The sequence below is a fragment of the Halichoerus grypus genome, chromosome 6 (genome assembly GCF_964656455.1).
Source record: "Halichoerus grypus chromosome 6, mHalGry1.hap1.1, whole genome shotgun sequence".
Lineage (NCBI taxonomy): Eukaryota > Metazoa > Chordata > Mammalia > Carnivora > Phocidae > Halichoerus > Halichoerus grypus.
Window position 1 is genome coordinate 111,007,385 of NC_135717.1, and position 16,613 is coordinate 111,023,997.

General features: G+C 34.9%; 2 protein-coding genes and 1 pseudogene across 4 annotated transcripts in view; 2 read left to right on the plus strand and 1 right to left on the minus strand.

Annotated features, from left to right (window-relative positions):
• Positions 1–1,397: 1,397 nt before the first annotated feature.
• TWF1 (twinfilin actin binding protein 1) lies at positions 1,398–14,282 on the minus strand. 3 transcript variants are annotated; one of them, XM_036065635.2, is made up of 10 exons: positions 14,157–14,282; positions 12,433–12,510; positions 10,116–10,294; positions 8,594–8,689; positions 7,333–7,437; positions 6,437–6,457; positions 5,519–5,644; positions 5,116–5,266; positions 4,830–4,951; positions 1,398–3,566 (listed from the first exon to the last, which is right to left on the minus strand). In XM_036065635.2, exons 1-10 carry the CDS (start codon positions 14,179–14,181, stop codon positions 3,396–3,398), a joined length of 1,074 nt encoding a protein of 357 aa, XP_035921528.1. In that variant the 5' UTR covers positions 14,182–14,282; the 3' UTR covers positions 1,398–3,395. The 3 variants fall into 3 exon arrangements, with proteins under 3 accessions (XP_035921528.1, XP_035921527.1, XP_077932030.1); XM_036065634.2 differs by lacking the exon at positions 6,437–6,457; XM_078075904.1 differs by lacking the exon at positions 5,519–5,644.
• On the plus strand, positions 9,017–9,429 carry LOC118518674 (cytochrome b-c1 complex subunit 7 pseudogene; annotated as a pseudogene).
• Positions 14,283–14,339: 57 nt separating the features above from the next.
• The window catches only part of TMEM117 (transmembrane protein 117), a 494,145-nt gene continuing 491,871 nt past the window's right edge, over positions 14,340–16,613 (plus strand). Inside the window, exon 1 of the mRNA XM_078075906.1 lies at positions 14,340–14,595. The gene's annotated coding sequence lies outside the window, so the exon portion shown is untranslated. The remainder of the gene's footprint in view (positions 14,596–16,613) is intronic.

Genomic DNA, 16,613 nt, shown 5'->3' on the forward strand with positions numbered 1-16,613 from the left:
GACAAGAGGCTCTGTCTGCACTAGTGATGTTTGCTCTGGCCAGGATGTTTGCTCTGGCCAGGATGCTCTGGCCAGGATGCAGTGTGTAGCCTCTGTGCTACACCGACCACTGCTGGGATGTGCTCTTTTCCCCACTGTTCAAGGAAAGGTAAAATCTCTCATTCTTTTATTCATTCTATAAATAAAGTATCCACTGTCCTAGACACTGCTGTAGGTGCTGAGGATGCCGCAGTGAATAAAACCAAGTCCCTGCCCCTTGAGCTTGTATTTTAGTGGAAGAGACTAACAATATGCATAGATCGATAATTCCTGAGTGCTTTGAGGAAAAGTAAGACAGGATTAAGGTGAGGACAGGGCGTACAATCAGATTTGGATGTCAGGGAAGACTTCTCTAAGGAGACGACGCTTGAGTAGAGACCTGAGTTAAGTGAAGGAGGAACCACATGTAGATACTGGATTAGTGATCCAGTGTGGGGAACAGTGCATTCAGTCCTCCTGAGGCAGCAGCATTCTTGGTCTATCGAGGTACAGCAAGCAGCTAATGAACTGGAGCCAACTGACCGAGGTGGAAGAGAGCCATGAACCAAGTCACGCAGAAGCTGATGGGCAACAAACAGTAAGAACTAGATTTTATTCTGTATGAGATGTTACCTCTATTGATAACTACTATATACCAGTACACAGTACTAAAGAAGTTTGTTGACTGAATGGGAGAAAAAAAATTTATATCATAAGGCAAACTGTACCCAGTCATGGCAACACATGACTCATTTATGAAACTATGTAATTCCTGGGTCCACCTATTTTATCAAAACCTCTGTATATAAAGCCCCAGAACCCGTACTTTTTAAAAAAGAACCTCTCATCCTTATAATGTATGGCTGTGTATGCAAAGGATATATATCAAACTACAATATGTGTCTCAGGCACATTATAGTTCTGAGTAGAAATACCTTAAAGAGTTTTTTTTTAACTCTTAAGTTTCTAAAATCAGCCCCTTTAAAGACAACTCTCCATCTTTTGTAATTTGGCCTTAGAAAAAGATCAGTCTGGTTGTGAACTGTGCATGGGAATGCATTCAGTATTTGTTGGATGGGTGGCAAGTATCTGAAGAGTTTAGCGTCAAGTATGTTGGTCATTCTATTATACAGGGGAGCTTTTATCACAGGACTGTATAACTCATGGCATTTTCATTATTGCTGCGGCAGTAGGAAAGTTCTAATCTAAATTAAGCACAATTTGCCTAGGTTACAAAATATTTAAAATCCTTGATTTAGATGGGTGAATTAAATGCATAGATCAATGGGATTTCTAGCCTATTACCAGACATTGCATTATGCAGAATTATCCAAACGTTTTTAAAAAAACCTTATGCTAGAAAACAATTTAGTACACAATTTAAAGAGAAAAAGATTTATTGCAATATAAAATGCACTTATAAAATGTCCACAGAAGGCATGTAATTCTTCACTGCTATATAAATTTACCTGGAATACTTTGATCACCTTCTATTGTTATGATGATATCACCTAAAACGTACTGTAAACAATGAGTTATACTCTATAACAAATGCATCACTGATTTTTCAGCAATCTTGGTTTAATAATAATTAGTTTAAGACTATATAATCACATCTATATTCTGGAATGTCCATTTACTTTCATGTAGTGTAGCAGAATTTAGACTATAATTGCACATGAATGGTACAGAAAAACATTCACCACCAAATTATTTTATACCTTCATGACAGGTTTTACATTCTTTCTGATTGAAAATACAGCTTGAGCTATGGTCTGCAACACAGCTCTAGGATTCTCAATGCAGTAATTTGTGTATACGTGTGTCTATGTGGGCACCCATGGAACAACTTAAAGTGTATCTTTAGTAAACAAGTGCAACATTACTGCCAATTACTTTGCATATTTAAATATTATAGTCTGATTATTTGTAAACAAACAAAACCCCACACACATACTCTTACCTCTAGAAAAAAAATCCTGTCAACCCATAATTATTCTAATATGCTTTACTTGAACACACATTGAATTTTTGAAAGGTGCATATAGTACCTTAGATAATAAGGTATAAAAATGTGTTTCATATTTTATACTATGAAATGTGCATTTCTAATGTTATATGCAGCATAAAGTTTAGATCAAGAAATTCTAAATCCTGGATCCCCACAGTTCATTTAGAAAACTCCTCAAAGTTATGGCTCTTGCAGCAGGTTTATCAGATTTAACATGACAAAGTGTTCTATCTCCTTCCCTATTTCAAGTATCCAAAAAAAAAAAAAAGGCTCAAAATTTCTGTAGGTTGTAACTGAAAATGCAAAGCTTTAAATAGTTAAATGTGCTTTGAAATAAGATATGAATTGAAACAAGTTTCTTAAGTATTTAATTTGTATTAGGCTGGTAAGTACTAGGACTTTCAGTTTTATTAAATGAGTATTTCCTCAAAAATAAAGAACACAATTTGCCTATTAATATATGGTTCTGGGATTCTGGAGAAAAATCAATCTTGATGTTTAAGATTTTTTCAACACTGTTGACTTTAGTTTTGTTTTCTTTTTAATGATGTTAATTTAATATTCAATCTGAACATAGATATTTAGCCTCAAACTACTTAGAATGAAATGAGTTACTTCTGAAAAGGAAACTTTAAAGCACTAGAAAGAGAATTTACTAAAGCTGTTTAATATGTCTTTCAACGTCATCAGAAATCCTGCAGTATAGAAAATATCTGGTACCTTTAAGGTTTCAGAATGAACTGATCTTCTGAAATTTTAATGCCATTTAAAAAACCAAAAAAGTCAACTAGAAAAGACTGCTGCAATAAAGCACTGTTTCTAAAAGTTGCAGACATGATCCCATCATCTGAGAGCTAAGCACTGCTTCTCAGAGTCAGCAACTTTTCACCTTTACCTAGGCACACTAAGTTCTCAGCTGAGAAAATAATCTAACCTGGTCCTTAACATATTCATTGAGTAGTATGAATATTTTAAGGTCTTTCTCCCTTCAAGAAAAAAACTTGATGTCTCATTAAAGAGTAGTAAGGAGTGTATCTTACTTTGAGACATTAGACTTTCTGGAATTGGCCCAACTGTATAAAATTTTAAGAAGTGTGTGAAAGTATGGAATCATTATTACTCTGTGAAAACAGTGTGACAAAATTAAACATCACTATGTCGAACCCTTTTCTAGCATTAACTTAAAAATAGAGATCATGAGTCTTCTATAACCTTAATTTTAAAAACACACAGAAGTGAAAAGTGCTGTTTTTCAAAAAGTACAATTTTTTTCCCTACTATGTATCAACATGGAATGATTTCAGTTCTCCTGTACTAAAAGCTGGACTTTTAAAAAAACTAGTATTGTAATGCTTAATATATGATTTTAATCAGCAGTGGCTTCACTTTCAGCTGGACCCCTAATAAGTCTTCGAATTCCTCTTTTTCCTGCAGGACCTTTTGGTTTTGCAAAACTTTGCTTATGTGCATGCTGCTTTGGGTGTACTTCTTCATAAAGGAAGTCTGCTGTCAACTCATCCCCGTTGTCTATCTCAATCTGTAAGAGATGGAATTAAGTGTGATCCTGTATGAAAAAGACAACATTCAAAACCTAATACAAGCAAGGAGCCAGTTTTCAGGTGTGAATGCTCACAAATAAATACATAATACCCATTCCAGCAGGAGAGTATCAAGGACCATATGTAAATAGTTTCATTTTCACCGTTTTTTTTTTTGGAGCGGGGCGGTGGTGCATTGCCTGAATACATAATCAGCAATAATCATTTTCTATTTGGTTCCCTCTTTCTTCTCCTATTTAACTAATGCATAAGAAGCCACCACTATATTCTCAAGTTGTTCTGCTTTGGTACAATATACATATTCAAGAAACATTACTCACTGGCCCCTCTGTTACCTGAGTCACTTGAAATCACTCTAGAACAGGGCCAACTTTAGCCCGAATTAAGAGTGTGTTTTACATTTTTAAAGGGTTATAAACATAAAATAATAAAACAAACAAGAATATGTAACAAAGACCATATGTGGCCTGGTGAAGCCTAGAATATTTACTATCAGCTCTTCTAATAAAAAAGTCAGCCAGTCCCTGCTATACCTTACAAACTTAAAAAGCTTGAAGGGTTCAGCACCTAGAACACTGGTAGTTTTAGGGACCTGTGTTTTAATGAGTTGAAGGGCTCAAGAATAAACCACATCTTTCCCCGTGCCTCATTTGCATGTAAGAAAATAAATTTAATAAAATTGGTAGCTTAGCTCCCCAAATTCAAATGTTTATGCCCATTCCCTCCTTTCTCAACAACTAGATTCTCAACCATCCCATGATTCAGTTATAAATGGAGACTGTAGTTCCTTATTAATAGCAAGTGTTGAGACAATCACAAGTATGTAGCTCTAGCAGCACTGTCCAACAGAACTTTCTGCAATATGGAAATGTTTTCTAAATTCCGCACTGTCGAATACAGACAGTAGCCACTAGCCACGAGTACCTAATGAACACCTGAAATGTGTCTAGTATGATTAAGAAACTGAATTTTAAATTTTACTTAATTTTAATTTATAGTGAAATTTAAATAGCCATATGTAGTTTATGGCTACATATTAAAGAGTACAGATCTATAAGGAGACTGGAGTAATGATAGATCATCCTCAAGCACTTAGAGTAGAGGAGACCCTAAGGATTTATGTGAGAACAAGAAAAAAATACCTTCATTAATAAATCATAATACATCACAAACTACCTGGAAAAGACAATAAAGATCTAACAAAAACTGAAATTTTAAAATAAATAGATAGGTAATTTTACCTTTCTAATGACATCCATTTGTAGTTGTCTTTCTACAATTTCTAGCAGAGGGCTCTTGCAGCTAGAATACAGCATCCGTTCTCTTATACTGCATGTGTATCCAGGCATTGAATAAATAAAAACTGTAAGTTAAAATAATAAATACAATTAGCAATACATCAATTAAAGCAAATACTAAGCCTCACAGAACTATAACTAAGTCCTCTGGGCAAGAAGTAAGAATACAGTGCTAAAAAAAATCAATAAGCCAAATGAAAATAACATGTTAAAACAATATATTATCTACCTATGGACTCCAAATAGTCTCCTTCATGGGAATGTTTATACAAGAAGAAATGGTAACGTGCTGAATCCTTGGGAATCCTCTTTGGCAAATCTTTTAGTTCTGTATTTGTTGTGTTGGCCAAAATTATAATTTCATTTTTTATATCTATTTCCTGTCAATAAGAAATACTCATTAAAATAGATACACAGCAATTTAAAATTTATAGTAAAAAAACACTAGGAGACAAGGGGAAACTTACACAGGTTTGACTTTTCACAATCAACATATATTGTCTCGTAATTTTAAGAAAATGAATAAAAAAATCAGGAAACAAAACAATTTTAAATCCATTAAAAATAAACCTTGTACGCGCCATGAGCCACCAAAAACAGCAGCCAGTTCATAATTATCATATGTCTCTTACCAATTGCACATAGTTGAGCTGTCTGTTACTTAACTGTTCCAAAGCCTGAAAAGCTTCTCGAGAAATAGGAAATGCTACTCCTTGTAGTGTTTGATGCTTAGTGTCCACACCCACGTCAGTTTGTACCTAAGTATGACAGATTTAATTTACTGATGAAGTTTTAGCATTTAGCAGTGTCATACGGCAAAGATAAGAAAACCCAATCTCTATCAAGTGTCATTCCACCCTTGCCCATTTTAATATAAGTAAAATTAACATTTAAAATACTACGAACTTAAAAAGCAAGTAATTTTTCACATTTGTTCATGTTCTGCTAGCATTCTGTCGACATGCAGAGTGCATGACACATCTTTATGAAATGTTGGGAGTGAACATTTGAGTGAGTATGCAGTGTTAGTGGGGCTTTGGGGGGGAGGTTGTTTATATGTTTGGTTTGGCACATTTGCAATGAACTTCGTAAGTTCTTTCAAGTGTCCTCAGTTTACACCTTTAATTATAAAATTTTACTTGATAAAATTTATGAACAGTGTGATATATATACAATATGTATCAAACTTTACTTTGTTCTGTTAGACATAAAATGCAACACAAACACCATGCATTGAATTGAAAGGAGTACGAACAGTATACAAAGACACAACACAGCTCAACAAATTATACTACTGCAGAAGTTCCAGACTTTGAGCTTTCATTACTAAGAACATGGGTGTGCAAATACTAGAAGAGTACTTTAAGAAAGCTTTCAATGTACATGTTTTAAGACTTTTATACTCAAATGATAGCTAGTATAGGGTCTCATTTGCAGTGTTGCAACAGAAAGTCAAATAGAAATTTTACTTTTAAAAAAACGAATGGAGATTCTACAGCATAAATGATACTGGATAATGAAAACATCATAGAACATATGCAAATGCATACCCCAATACGATCCTCTGGGTTCTGATTGCAAGGAATAAAACAAACTATCAAACTTGTAAAAAAAAAAAAAAATCACATAAAAATCTTTACTCAAATAACTTGAGTTAAAATAATATAAAGATAGATCCTTGCTCTCAGGTTAATATTAAATAATATTAAATCACTTTCCAGACTGACTCCTATTAGTTGGTTACTCAGACTAGTGAATAGTGGTTTCTGCTACTTGTTCTTTCCTATAAAATCCCAGTAGAAATATAGTAACTATTCTAACTTGTAATTAGAACAGCTGCAGTAAACACATCAGAAATATGATAAACTATAATATGGACGAAATTTATTGACTCTAATATAACTGAGCTAAACAAGTACTCAAAACACCATCTCCCATATATACATATGCATCCAAGTAGTATTCAGAGAAGTTAATTTATAGAGCTTCTAGAAATACTAAATATCTTATAGCATTTACATTTTACTCTCTTTAGTCACCAAACAAAATAATGTAATAAAACAATAGAATGTAACAAAACAAACCTGCTTCAGCAACCTCATTAGATAGAATTCTTTGCCCAAAATGGGTAACACACATTTTTCCCATTTATCTAGTATTCAAAGTACAAAGTTAAAAAAAGTTGTACTTCCAACAGGAAGATTTACTATTCCGTCACATACATTACAAATATAGGAGGAAGTTATTTATGAAATTAATACAAATTTTAATATTTACTGTTAACTTTTTTCCTGAAAATACAATGAGCACAGTCTTGTCTCTAAACTATACAGAATAAATGCAAGCTACCTAACTTACTTATTCTCTAGTTACCTCTACATCTATTAATTAAAAATATTTTTTCAAACTCTTAAAATTTTGCAAGAGTATCAAAACTGTAATTTACCTCATTAATTTTAATCTGCCGTAATTCTTCCTCAGCTGCAGTCAATGGGGCAGGAGAAGATTGTGACACCAAGTATTTTTTATAACCATGTAATGATACATCTTCCTGTAAACACAGAAATGGATTGTTACTAGTTATTCCCTAGAAAACCTCCATGAAGTCACTTTAGGAAAAACAAAATTATTAATTTAACATAAAACATTTTGATTGAAAAATAGTATCAAGAATTTTACTATTTCTTATTTTTCAAAAATCCTCTTTCAAAAAAATTTAAGGGGGAGTACTTACTCTTCATTTCCTTAAGCTTCCCTAAAGTTTTCTAATTACTAAATGGGTATGAGTGTGGTGGTGGTGATGTCAGTCACATGATGAACTTGGTCATGTTCAAGTCTACAGGACGATTATAATTAACTTACTGGGGAAGTCTGCCCCCTAACTATTCAATAATCAACACATTCAGATTCTGAATTCTCTATTATATTGATTTATACAATTTCTCTATAGTTTTTCATAGAAAATGATTGTAGCTCTTATTTAAAAGAATAAAATATTCCAAAGAGGTCTACTTTTTCATCAAAATTTTGTGATTTGAAAGAATGAGAATAGAAAGAACTGAGAAAACAGGACACCTCACAATTAATGGTGAACAAGCAAAATATTCCCATCCAGTCTTGTGGTCTATCCACTAGATAATATTACTGTTCAAAAAATATTTCATTTTTCTTAATTTGTGTATATATGTATAAATATATCTCCTTACCATATAATTTTTATTACAAAGTAAATTCTTAATCATAATTTAACTAATTAAATGTATTAATCAACTATCCCAATTAATTATCAATTTACCTGCCTCAATGTTCCTGGTTTAAATAATATGCATAGTTACTGCTTCTACATGGATATAAATGCCCAAAATATCTAAAAATTAACATCTCTTTCAAGTAGTCTCTCATTTTTCTGAGCCTGTTTCCCTATCCTTAAAGTGAAAAGGCTGAACTAAATGAGGGGTTAAACTAGATGATCTCTAAGGTATCGTGTAGTTTCTAAAGACTAACAAAGGATATTCCAACATATTTTAAAAGGGTAAGTACATGTTTTAGTTAACTTATCATATGAAATATAGTAATATTTTCTCTTATTCTTATGTTTACAGATTCGTTAGTCTGATTTCATATCAATTATCCATTACCTAGGAGTCCTTATATTGGTTTAATTCCAACACGTGGAATCCACATATATATAAATATAAGTTTTGTACCTTTACTGTTCCAAATACTTCATCCTTAATGTGGCCACCTCCAAATTCCTTTTTCAGAGTTGCTCTTGTTGCCGCATACAACATTTTTTGACGAACCTAGTAAGTTGTGTAAGTTTACTTAGCAGTTTATAGATGAAAACTATCATTACAAAAGAAAGTATTTTCTGAATGTATTAAAATCTTCAAGCACATTAAACATAAACTGTGATAAAGCTGAAGTCCAGGGGCTGTAATATGCTAAAGTATATGTGTACAAGTAGCCATCATAACATTTCATCTATTAAGGTAGATTTCAATTTATAATACATCATATTTTACAAAAATTGGGAAACTAAATTTTAAAAACTTACTCACTTTTCAAAGTATACAAGGAGTTCAAGAATTTAAAAAAAAAACTACTTAAAATACTACTTTAAGGGCAACGCTGCAGCCTCGGGTCAAAATGGCGAGTAGGCCTGCAGTTGCACCATCAAGCCGGTGGCTGGAGGGTATTCGAAAATGGTACTACAATGCTGCAGGGTTCAATAAACTGGGGTTAATGAGAGATGATACAATATATAACAATGATGATGTGAAAGAGGCCATAAGAAGGCTTTCTGAGAACCTTTATAACGACAGGATGTATGAGGAGGATAAATTCTACCTTGAACCATATCTGAAAGAAGTTATTCGGGAAAGAAGAGAGAGAAGAATGGGCAAAGAAATAATGATGGAGTTGAAATCTGTGGTTGCAGCTGCCCTCAAATATTTTTAAGAAGTTGAATAAACCTGAAATGTACAATTTAGAACTATCTGAGCTGCAAATGTATTACTTTAAATAAATGTCTATGGTGATTAAAAAAAAATACTACTTTAAGATATGAGGAAGAAAACATCACTTGAAATAAAGTAACCTGGATACTGACATTTTACTCAAAACAAATCAAGATCAGATGTTACTAATTAAGCTGTTTAAGAACCAAATGTTTATGGCATACCTATGGCATATACCATTCTATGAGGAATACAAAGATGAAAACAACTACAATAAAAACTATTATTAAAGAATCTAATAGCAACTGTTGAAAACTACTAAAGGTAACTGCCAACCAATAGAAATAGTTTTATAATACTGCATCATCAAATCCAGTAATCTGAATCATTCTGCTAACTTTCCTAAAAGAAATACTTGTGTGTATGCCTATCATTTGAATGGTAGCTATTAAGAATATTTACTATAACATTCAATTAGGTCTCAGAATTATTCCAAGTATTATTTTCAGAGCATAGTCATTTATATATAATTGACAAAGATATTTAAATTTAAAATCAGTAATAATTCTGTTGATTTCAAGGGCAAGACTTCTGAATCTAAGTATATTACTCCCGACTCTACATTACCAATATGAGGATTTTCTTCATGATCACTCCCTTCAATGGGAAATAACTATTGCTTCTTAACTTTCTCTTGGCCTAGGACTATTTCAGAAAAAAAAAAATTTCTAGCATTTAATGTTAAACAAGTTACAAAAAAATTACTTACATGAGAATGATCTGGAGACCAGGCAATGAATATCCATTCATATCCCTGGGCATTCTGAGAATCTAACCTGAATAATATATAGCATGGTTGTTTGTCCTCCAGCAGGGGTAAAACAAAGGAATCATAATCCTTATCCCAGGAATCTGAAGGCTGACTACATGATCCAATCACAAGTTTTTCTATGAAGAACAATTTTTAAAAGACACATGAATTATTTTAAATACCAAATGGTAATGAAGAAAAGAATAAACTAATAAATACAGTCATCTCCTATTACTATTATTCATATCAAGAAGTTACACCTGGGTGGCTCAGTCAGTTAAGCATCTGCCTTGGGTTCAAGTCATGATCCCAGGGTCCTGGGCATGGCATCAGGCTCCCTGCTCAGAGGGGAGTCTGCTTCTCCCTCTGCCCCTCCCCCACACTTGTGTTTTCTCTCAAATAAACAAAATCTTAAAAAAAAAAAACAGATGAAGATTTTATGACTAGCATGGTTAAAATGTTATATTTAATAAACACAAGAAAAGGGCGCCAGGGTGGCTCAGTCGTTAAGCGTCTGCCTTCGGCTCAGGTCATGATCCCAGGGTCCTGGGATCGAGCCCCGCATCGGGCTCCCTGCTTCGCGGGGTGTCTGCTTCTCCCCCTCCTTCCTGCTCGAGCTCTCTCTCACTATCTCTGTCTCTCTCAAATAAATAAAGAAAAGTTTAGTGCTTACTTGGCCATAATGCTACAAATAAAAAACTTTTGTCCAGAAGCATAAATTGGTGCAGCCATTTGGCAGAATCAAGTAAAACTGTGAATGTTCTCTGCATAGAAAATCTCTTACATTAAAAAAAAAAAAAAAACCTAGAAGACAAATTAAAAAAAAAAAAAAGAAAATCTCTTAAACATATGTTCACTACACTATATAAGAACAGTGGAAGCTGCAAGTACCCTAAGTGTTCATCAGTAAGAGAATGATCACATACTATGTGGCATAGTTATATGATGAATTCATATTTAAAAATAGTGAGCTCTTTGTCAACACTAATTACAAAAATAATGTTTACAGAAAAAAGATGCAGAGTAAGATATCAGTTTACATAAACTTAAAAACTCAAAACAGCACTATAAGCTATCTAGGGATACATATAAAAACTGCAGAAATATAAAAACTCCTAATATAGTTGCTTCAGGAAGAGGAGGTCAGGAAGTGAAACTGTTTAAAGGGGATGCCCTTATATCACAAAAATATTAAGTTTAAAAAAAGCTGGAGCAAATATGATAAAATATTAGCAGTCATTAAGGGGAGATCACAGTATTTGTTATTTTTTTTATTCCTTTTCATTTCCTTAAAAATTTTCCTCAAAACAAAAAGATCAGAAAATGATGATTTAGGAAAGAGTGTCATTTTCCTTCCGTAGTGATCCTAGTTAGACAAACTTTTCCATTTTAGTCACTTAGTCAGTTAGGAAGTGATGGCCTTTAAAATTTAGCTCAATATTCCTAAAATATGCTGCTTTACAGTATATGTTTATTCCTATCAAGTGTGGCAATATATATTTACAACAACTGCATATTTTTCAAACTACTCTGGTATTCTTAATATATAAGTAGAAAATGGAAAGCAAATTAAGTTTACTTCCAGTTTATAAAAGAACAAGTTATTTTTCCAAAGCAAAGTATTTCCAGGTATTTAAGAAATTAGACCAATGGAATATTTTAAGACATTCATTTGCAAGAATATTAATTGTCCAAATTCAAATATAGCCACATTAAAAGATTCTCCCACCCAGTCAATTTCCCTGCTACAGAATTATTTTGAAAGGATCAATTTACAATTTATTACATTCTTAGAACTTTGTCCCAAAACAAGAAAGGGGGAATCATTTCTTCAGCACAAATTACAATCAAGTGGAGAAAATGGGAGTTTGAAATCCTTTGTTTCTACTTCAAAACTAACTTTACTGAGTAACAATTCTCAAGTAATTTTTGGGGGGTGTTGGGAGAGACACCTGTTTACTGATTTCCATTCCAGAGATAGAAGCACTAACATTAGAAATGGGTTATGGTACAAAAACTGAGACAAAAAGTAAGAGGAAGATGTCACACCAAAAAAATATCTTTCTGTTTCCCTGATAGTCAACTACAGAATTCAGAGGGTAGGCAGCAGCCAATGGGACATGACCAAATGTACAGGATCCACCTTACCTAAAGGCAAGCTTTGAACTTGCTTCACATTAATTAACAGTTCCAATCACTGACCATGACTTAGAAATTTAAAAATATAACACTCAATAATCTAAGGACAAACAATATTTAAAAATGTATAACTAACCATTTTCAATAGATATTTTTAGAAGTCTGTATTTTCCATTTCTTGCTCTGGCAAAGATATCTTTAACATCTTCACTTGCTGTGGAAAAAGACAGACAAGTAAACCCATTTTTTATACTTATGTGTTAATACTTTCAAATGCTATTTAAATAAGGAGAAATGAATTGTAATAGAAGAAAAAATCTTGAGTATGTAGCATCCCCTTACTATCAGTAATTTAAACTATAAAACTTAAAGGTATAACATAGCGGACACTGTACAGAGCTAAGAAATATTAATATAGCTTAAAAGTATATTACTACTAATTCTAATCTGTTTTAACTAGATAATTCCAAAACAGAAATAACACTGGGAGTGAAAATATTAAAATTATTCAAATCCAATAATGAATAAATTACGATTTTAAAAAACACCTCTTGCTTGGTTGAAAATTGTTGAAAACCTTTCATTCTCTTCTAGTCCAATTTCAAAATTATAATATTCAATTCATTTCTATATTTTCACATTAAAAATAACAGTAAATATCAGATATCCTATCCCGATTAAACAAAAAGTCAATAAAATGCATTCAAGCTTGTACTTCCGGTAATATTTTTCTAACTGGTCTTTCTCAAAAAGCTAGAGTTAAGTTCACTAAGCAAATATATATTTAATAACCCTTCTGTTCCCATTAAAGCTTCAATTTCATTCTGATTTCATCCTTGGGTTGTATACTGAAAGCAAAGAACCACTATTTAAGGAGTGATTGCTATAAGGCTCAAACATGAAAATCAATAATTACATATTTAAGTGTCTAACTCGGACAAACAAAACTGCTTTTAGGTTTGAGAGTATTTTGCTTGTGTTTGTGTGCGCAGGGAGAGGTGTGGGGTGGTCAAAGACTCATACGAACAAAACACAAGTAAATGTTCATCTGGGAAAGATTCGTTGTCTATTAACAGGAAGAGCGTGGGTTTATATTAGCACTCGTTAAGTAATCGCGAGTAACCCCGGGATATATTATTTGATTCTGATGAGGTGAGCGCTTCCAGACTGCCCATTTTCAAACCAAGAAATAATGGAGGTCAGATATAATTGCACACTGAACTGCCTTCACGGTATGATCGAATACAGCCACGAAGACCAGAATTTTCAGTTCCCTGGGGAAGTACCTAAGAAAAAATCAAAACACCCCATACTCAGGATTTCTCAGAACGTAAATTCATGTTTCCATTTTGGAAAAAAGTGCTGAAGAGTTTGGGAAGCACCTTTACTGGGAATGAAAAAGATCCCAGTATCTTTCGTTTTATAATCAAAATCCTGTAACAATCTCCTTCGCACTGTGAAAGGAAAATTCGCCCGTCTCTCTACAGGAAGAGGAGCCCCGGTCGCCTCCACTGTTTCAGGTCTCCCCTACCGGATAAAAAGGGGGAAAGTTGGGCTATCGTCAGGGGCGGTGGAAGGCACGCCCCCTTCACCCAGGCCTCCTCGGAAACGAATTTCCCCCGCTTCTGCGAATTTCGGGTCAGTCTGTAACGTGTCGGCGGCCGGGCCGGGCTGGGAGGGACGCAGGCCGGGAGCGCCCGGGACCAGAACGCTCGGAGAGGCGCAGAGGCCCGGCGTGCCCCGCGAGACCGGCTCCCTTCCTCCGGGCCCGACTCCAGCCCTGCCAGTCCCGTAGCCCGCCCGGCTCGGCCGGAGCCTCCCGGGAGCCCCTTTCCCGCGCGCCGCTTCGGGCGCCGTTACCTTGGATGCCGGTCTGATGGGACATGGCGGCGGCCGCGGGCTCCCGGCTCCGGCGCTAAGTGCTGAGAGCGGCCCCGGCCGGCGCCTCCAGGAAGTGGCGGCTCCTCCGCCTGCCGCGGCGCGTCATCGGCCTGCGACCCGCGGCCGCCCCGCCCAGCTAGGCCGACAGCGTCCTCGCGCGCCCCTGTCGCCTCCGCCCCCTCACCCGGTTCCCCCCACCCTCCACGCGCTCTTAGGAGCGCGGCAAGTCCGCTCTCCCCCGGCGCTCTCCTCCAGCTCTCGCCGGGGGTCACTGCCCTGGCACTGGCCGCCGCTGCTCCGGCCCCACCACCGTGAAACCCCGCAGAGCCAGCTGGATGGCTTTGCCCTTTGGTGTCTGCCCCCCAGCGACCCTGCCGACACCGCCATTCGCAGGTTCAGCAAAAAGATGCTCAAAAATGTAAATGACCATTTTACTGAACATGTATTTTCAATTTTAAAAAGATGTGCACAGTGTTTTTCTTAGTTCACTCTTCCGGTAATCTATACAATGTGAAGGGTCACTCCCTGCCCTGTTTTTTTAAAATGAGGATTAAAGTATAGGTGGTCTCCCATCAAAATCTCCCACACTTTTTTTAAATTGAATTAATCTCACACTGTTAACTTTTCTTTTTTCAGTTGGGTACATTTAGAGACCAAGTTTTCCTTTCTCTTCATTCCAAAAGGAGACAGCCTTTAAAAGTGAGATTAGCTGACTTGAATACTCCTTTGTGGTCAATTTTATCATTGCAAACTATGATTGCCGCTCTGCTTTAGATTGCTCGTTAATTCTTGAATTAAGTAATTATTCAGGATTCATTTGGATAAATGTAAAATAACAGCAGATATTATTAAAAATTCTTTTCCATTTTCTGCTGTTAAGAACATGTATTTTCCTTCTCAAAGGTAATTTTAATACTTTTTGCTTTTCTATCACTCCTAGATTATAGTTCCCTAGGTAGAAAACTGGGTCTTTTGTTTTTAGGGCCTTGAACTGACAAATATACAAAATGACAATCTTCTTATCAACAAATACTTTCTTCAGCCAATAATATAAATGCAAATTAACAAAATCACTCTTCAAATACAATGTATTTTTAACTGGTCATTAACTATCAGGCTTGCAATTATGTTTCTCTGCCAGGATCACAGCAAAGAAGGTTGCTATGTTTTGTTCCTTGTTATCTAAACTTTTTTTCTCAAACAGATCCTCATATTATGGAATAAGCTAAATTTAGTCTGAGTTTTGTAACTTGTTTGGATTTAAGAAATGTAGGGAGAGTTTCATTCTAACCAAGTTCTTCCTGACACAACAGTTCTTTCTGATTTTCCAGTTTTGATTGCTTTGTTGAGCAGAGAGGAAATTGCAGAGTTCATCTTCAATTTTTTGACTGATTCACATCTTGGTGACTAGGGAAAATTGCCTAAGAAGTTGGCATTGCTCAAAAGTACTGATAAGAAAAAAATAATTGTCCCATGTTCATGCTTAGAAAAGACCATGGTATGATCAGCTCTAAAGAATACGAAAGTCCAGTTAAGTTGGATAGGACCACCCTGGAATGCACCAGAAAGTGCTTATTTTCTGTCAGTACAGTAGTTTGACTACTGCAAGGGCCTCGGTGCATTGTTTTCAAAGCTACAAAGACCTTGGGTGCATTGTTTTCAAAACAGCAGAGTTCCTCTGAGCAAAACAGAGAATCTGAGAAGGGAAAACATTTGCGAAGCTATAAAAAGCATGGCCAAAATGATCATTTTTACTGCCCCATCAGTGTTTCCACATATAGTTAAATAATTTCCTATATTTGATTATTTTTGTGTATGTGCAAAGAAAATGGATTTTTAATGCTTTCATAAGATGTTCTATGAAAATATTTCTGGGCCATATTGACTCTACACTTAAATGTCACTAATTTATTATGTATGATGTTTATTTCAGATTGAGTTAAAGTTTGGCATTGTACTAACTTTGGAGAAATAGTATATTGAATATATACAGTGCTACTACTGCATATATTTTACCTACCTAGGCAAACAGATTGTAGTAGAAATCTTGTTCCTTTGGTTAATCTCTCTTGCTTACATCTTTAATTTGATCGCAGTCATGACTTCTTGCCTTAACTTTTTTAAAAATTGTGATCAAATACATATAACATAAACTTATCATCTTAACCATTTTTAAATGTGCAGTTCAGTAGTGTTAAATACATTCACCTTGTGCAACCAATCACCAGGACTCTTTATTTTACAAAATTGACTCTGTGTCCATTAAAAAACTCCCTCTTCCAGCACAGTCCCCAGGCACTGACAAGCAACATTCTGCTTTTGTCTTTATGATTTTGACTACTCTTACTACCACATGTAAGTAGAATCATACAGTATTTTTCTTTTTGTGACTGGCTTATTTCACTTAGCGTAATGTTCTCAAGATCTGTCCACGTT

Coding starts and splice junctions, on each gene's coding strand:
- TWF1 (XM_036065635.2), bottom strand. CDS start 14,181: ATGTCCCATCAGACCGGCATCCAAG. Junction 5,645..6,436: donor ACCCAGAGGATCGTATTGGG/GTATGCATTTGC, acceptor TGTCATACTTAG/GTACAAACTGACGTGGGTGT. Junction 5,267..5,518: donor AGCTCAACTATGTGCAATTG/GTAAGAGACATA, acceptor TCTTATTGACAG/GAAATAGATATAAAAAATGA.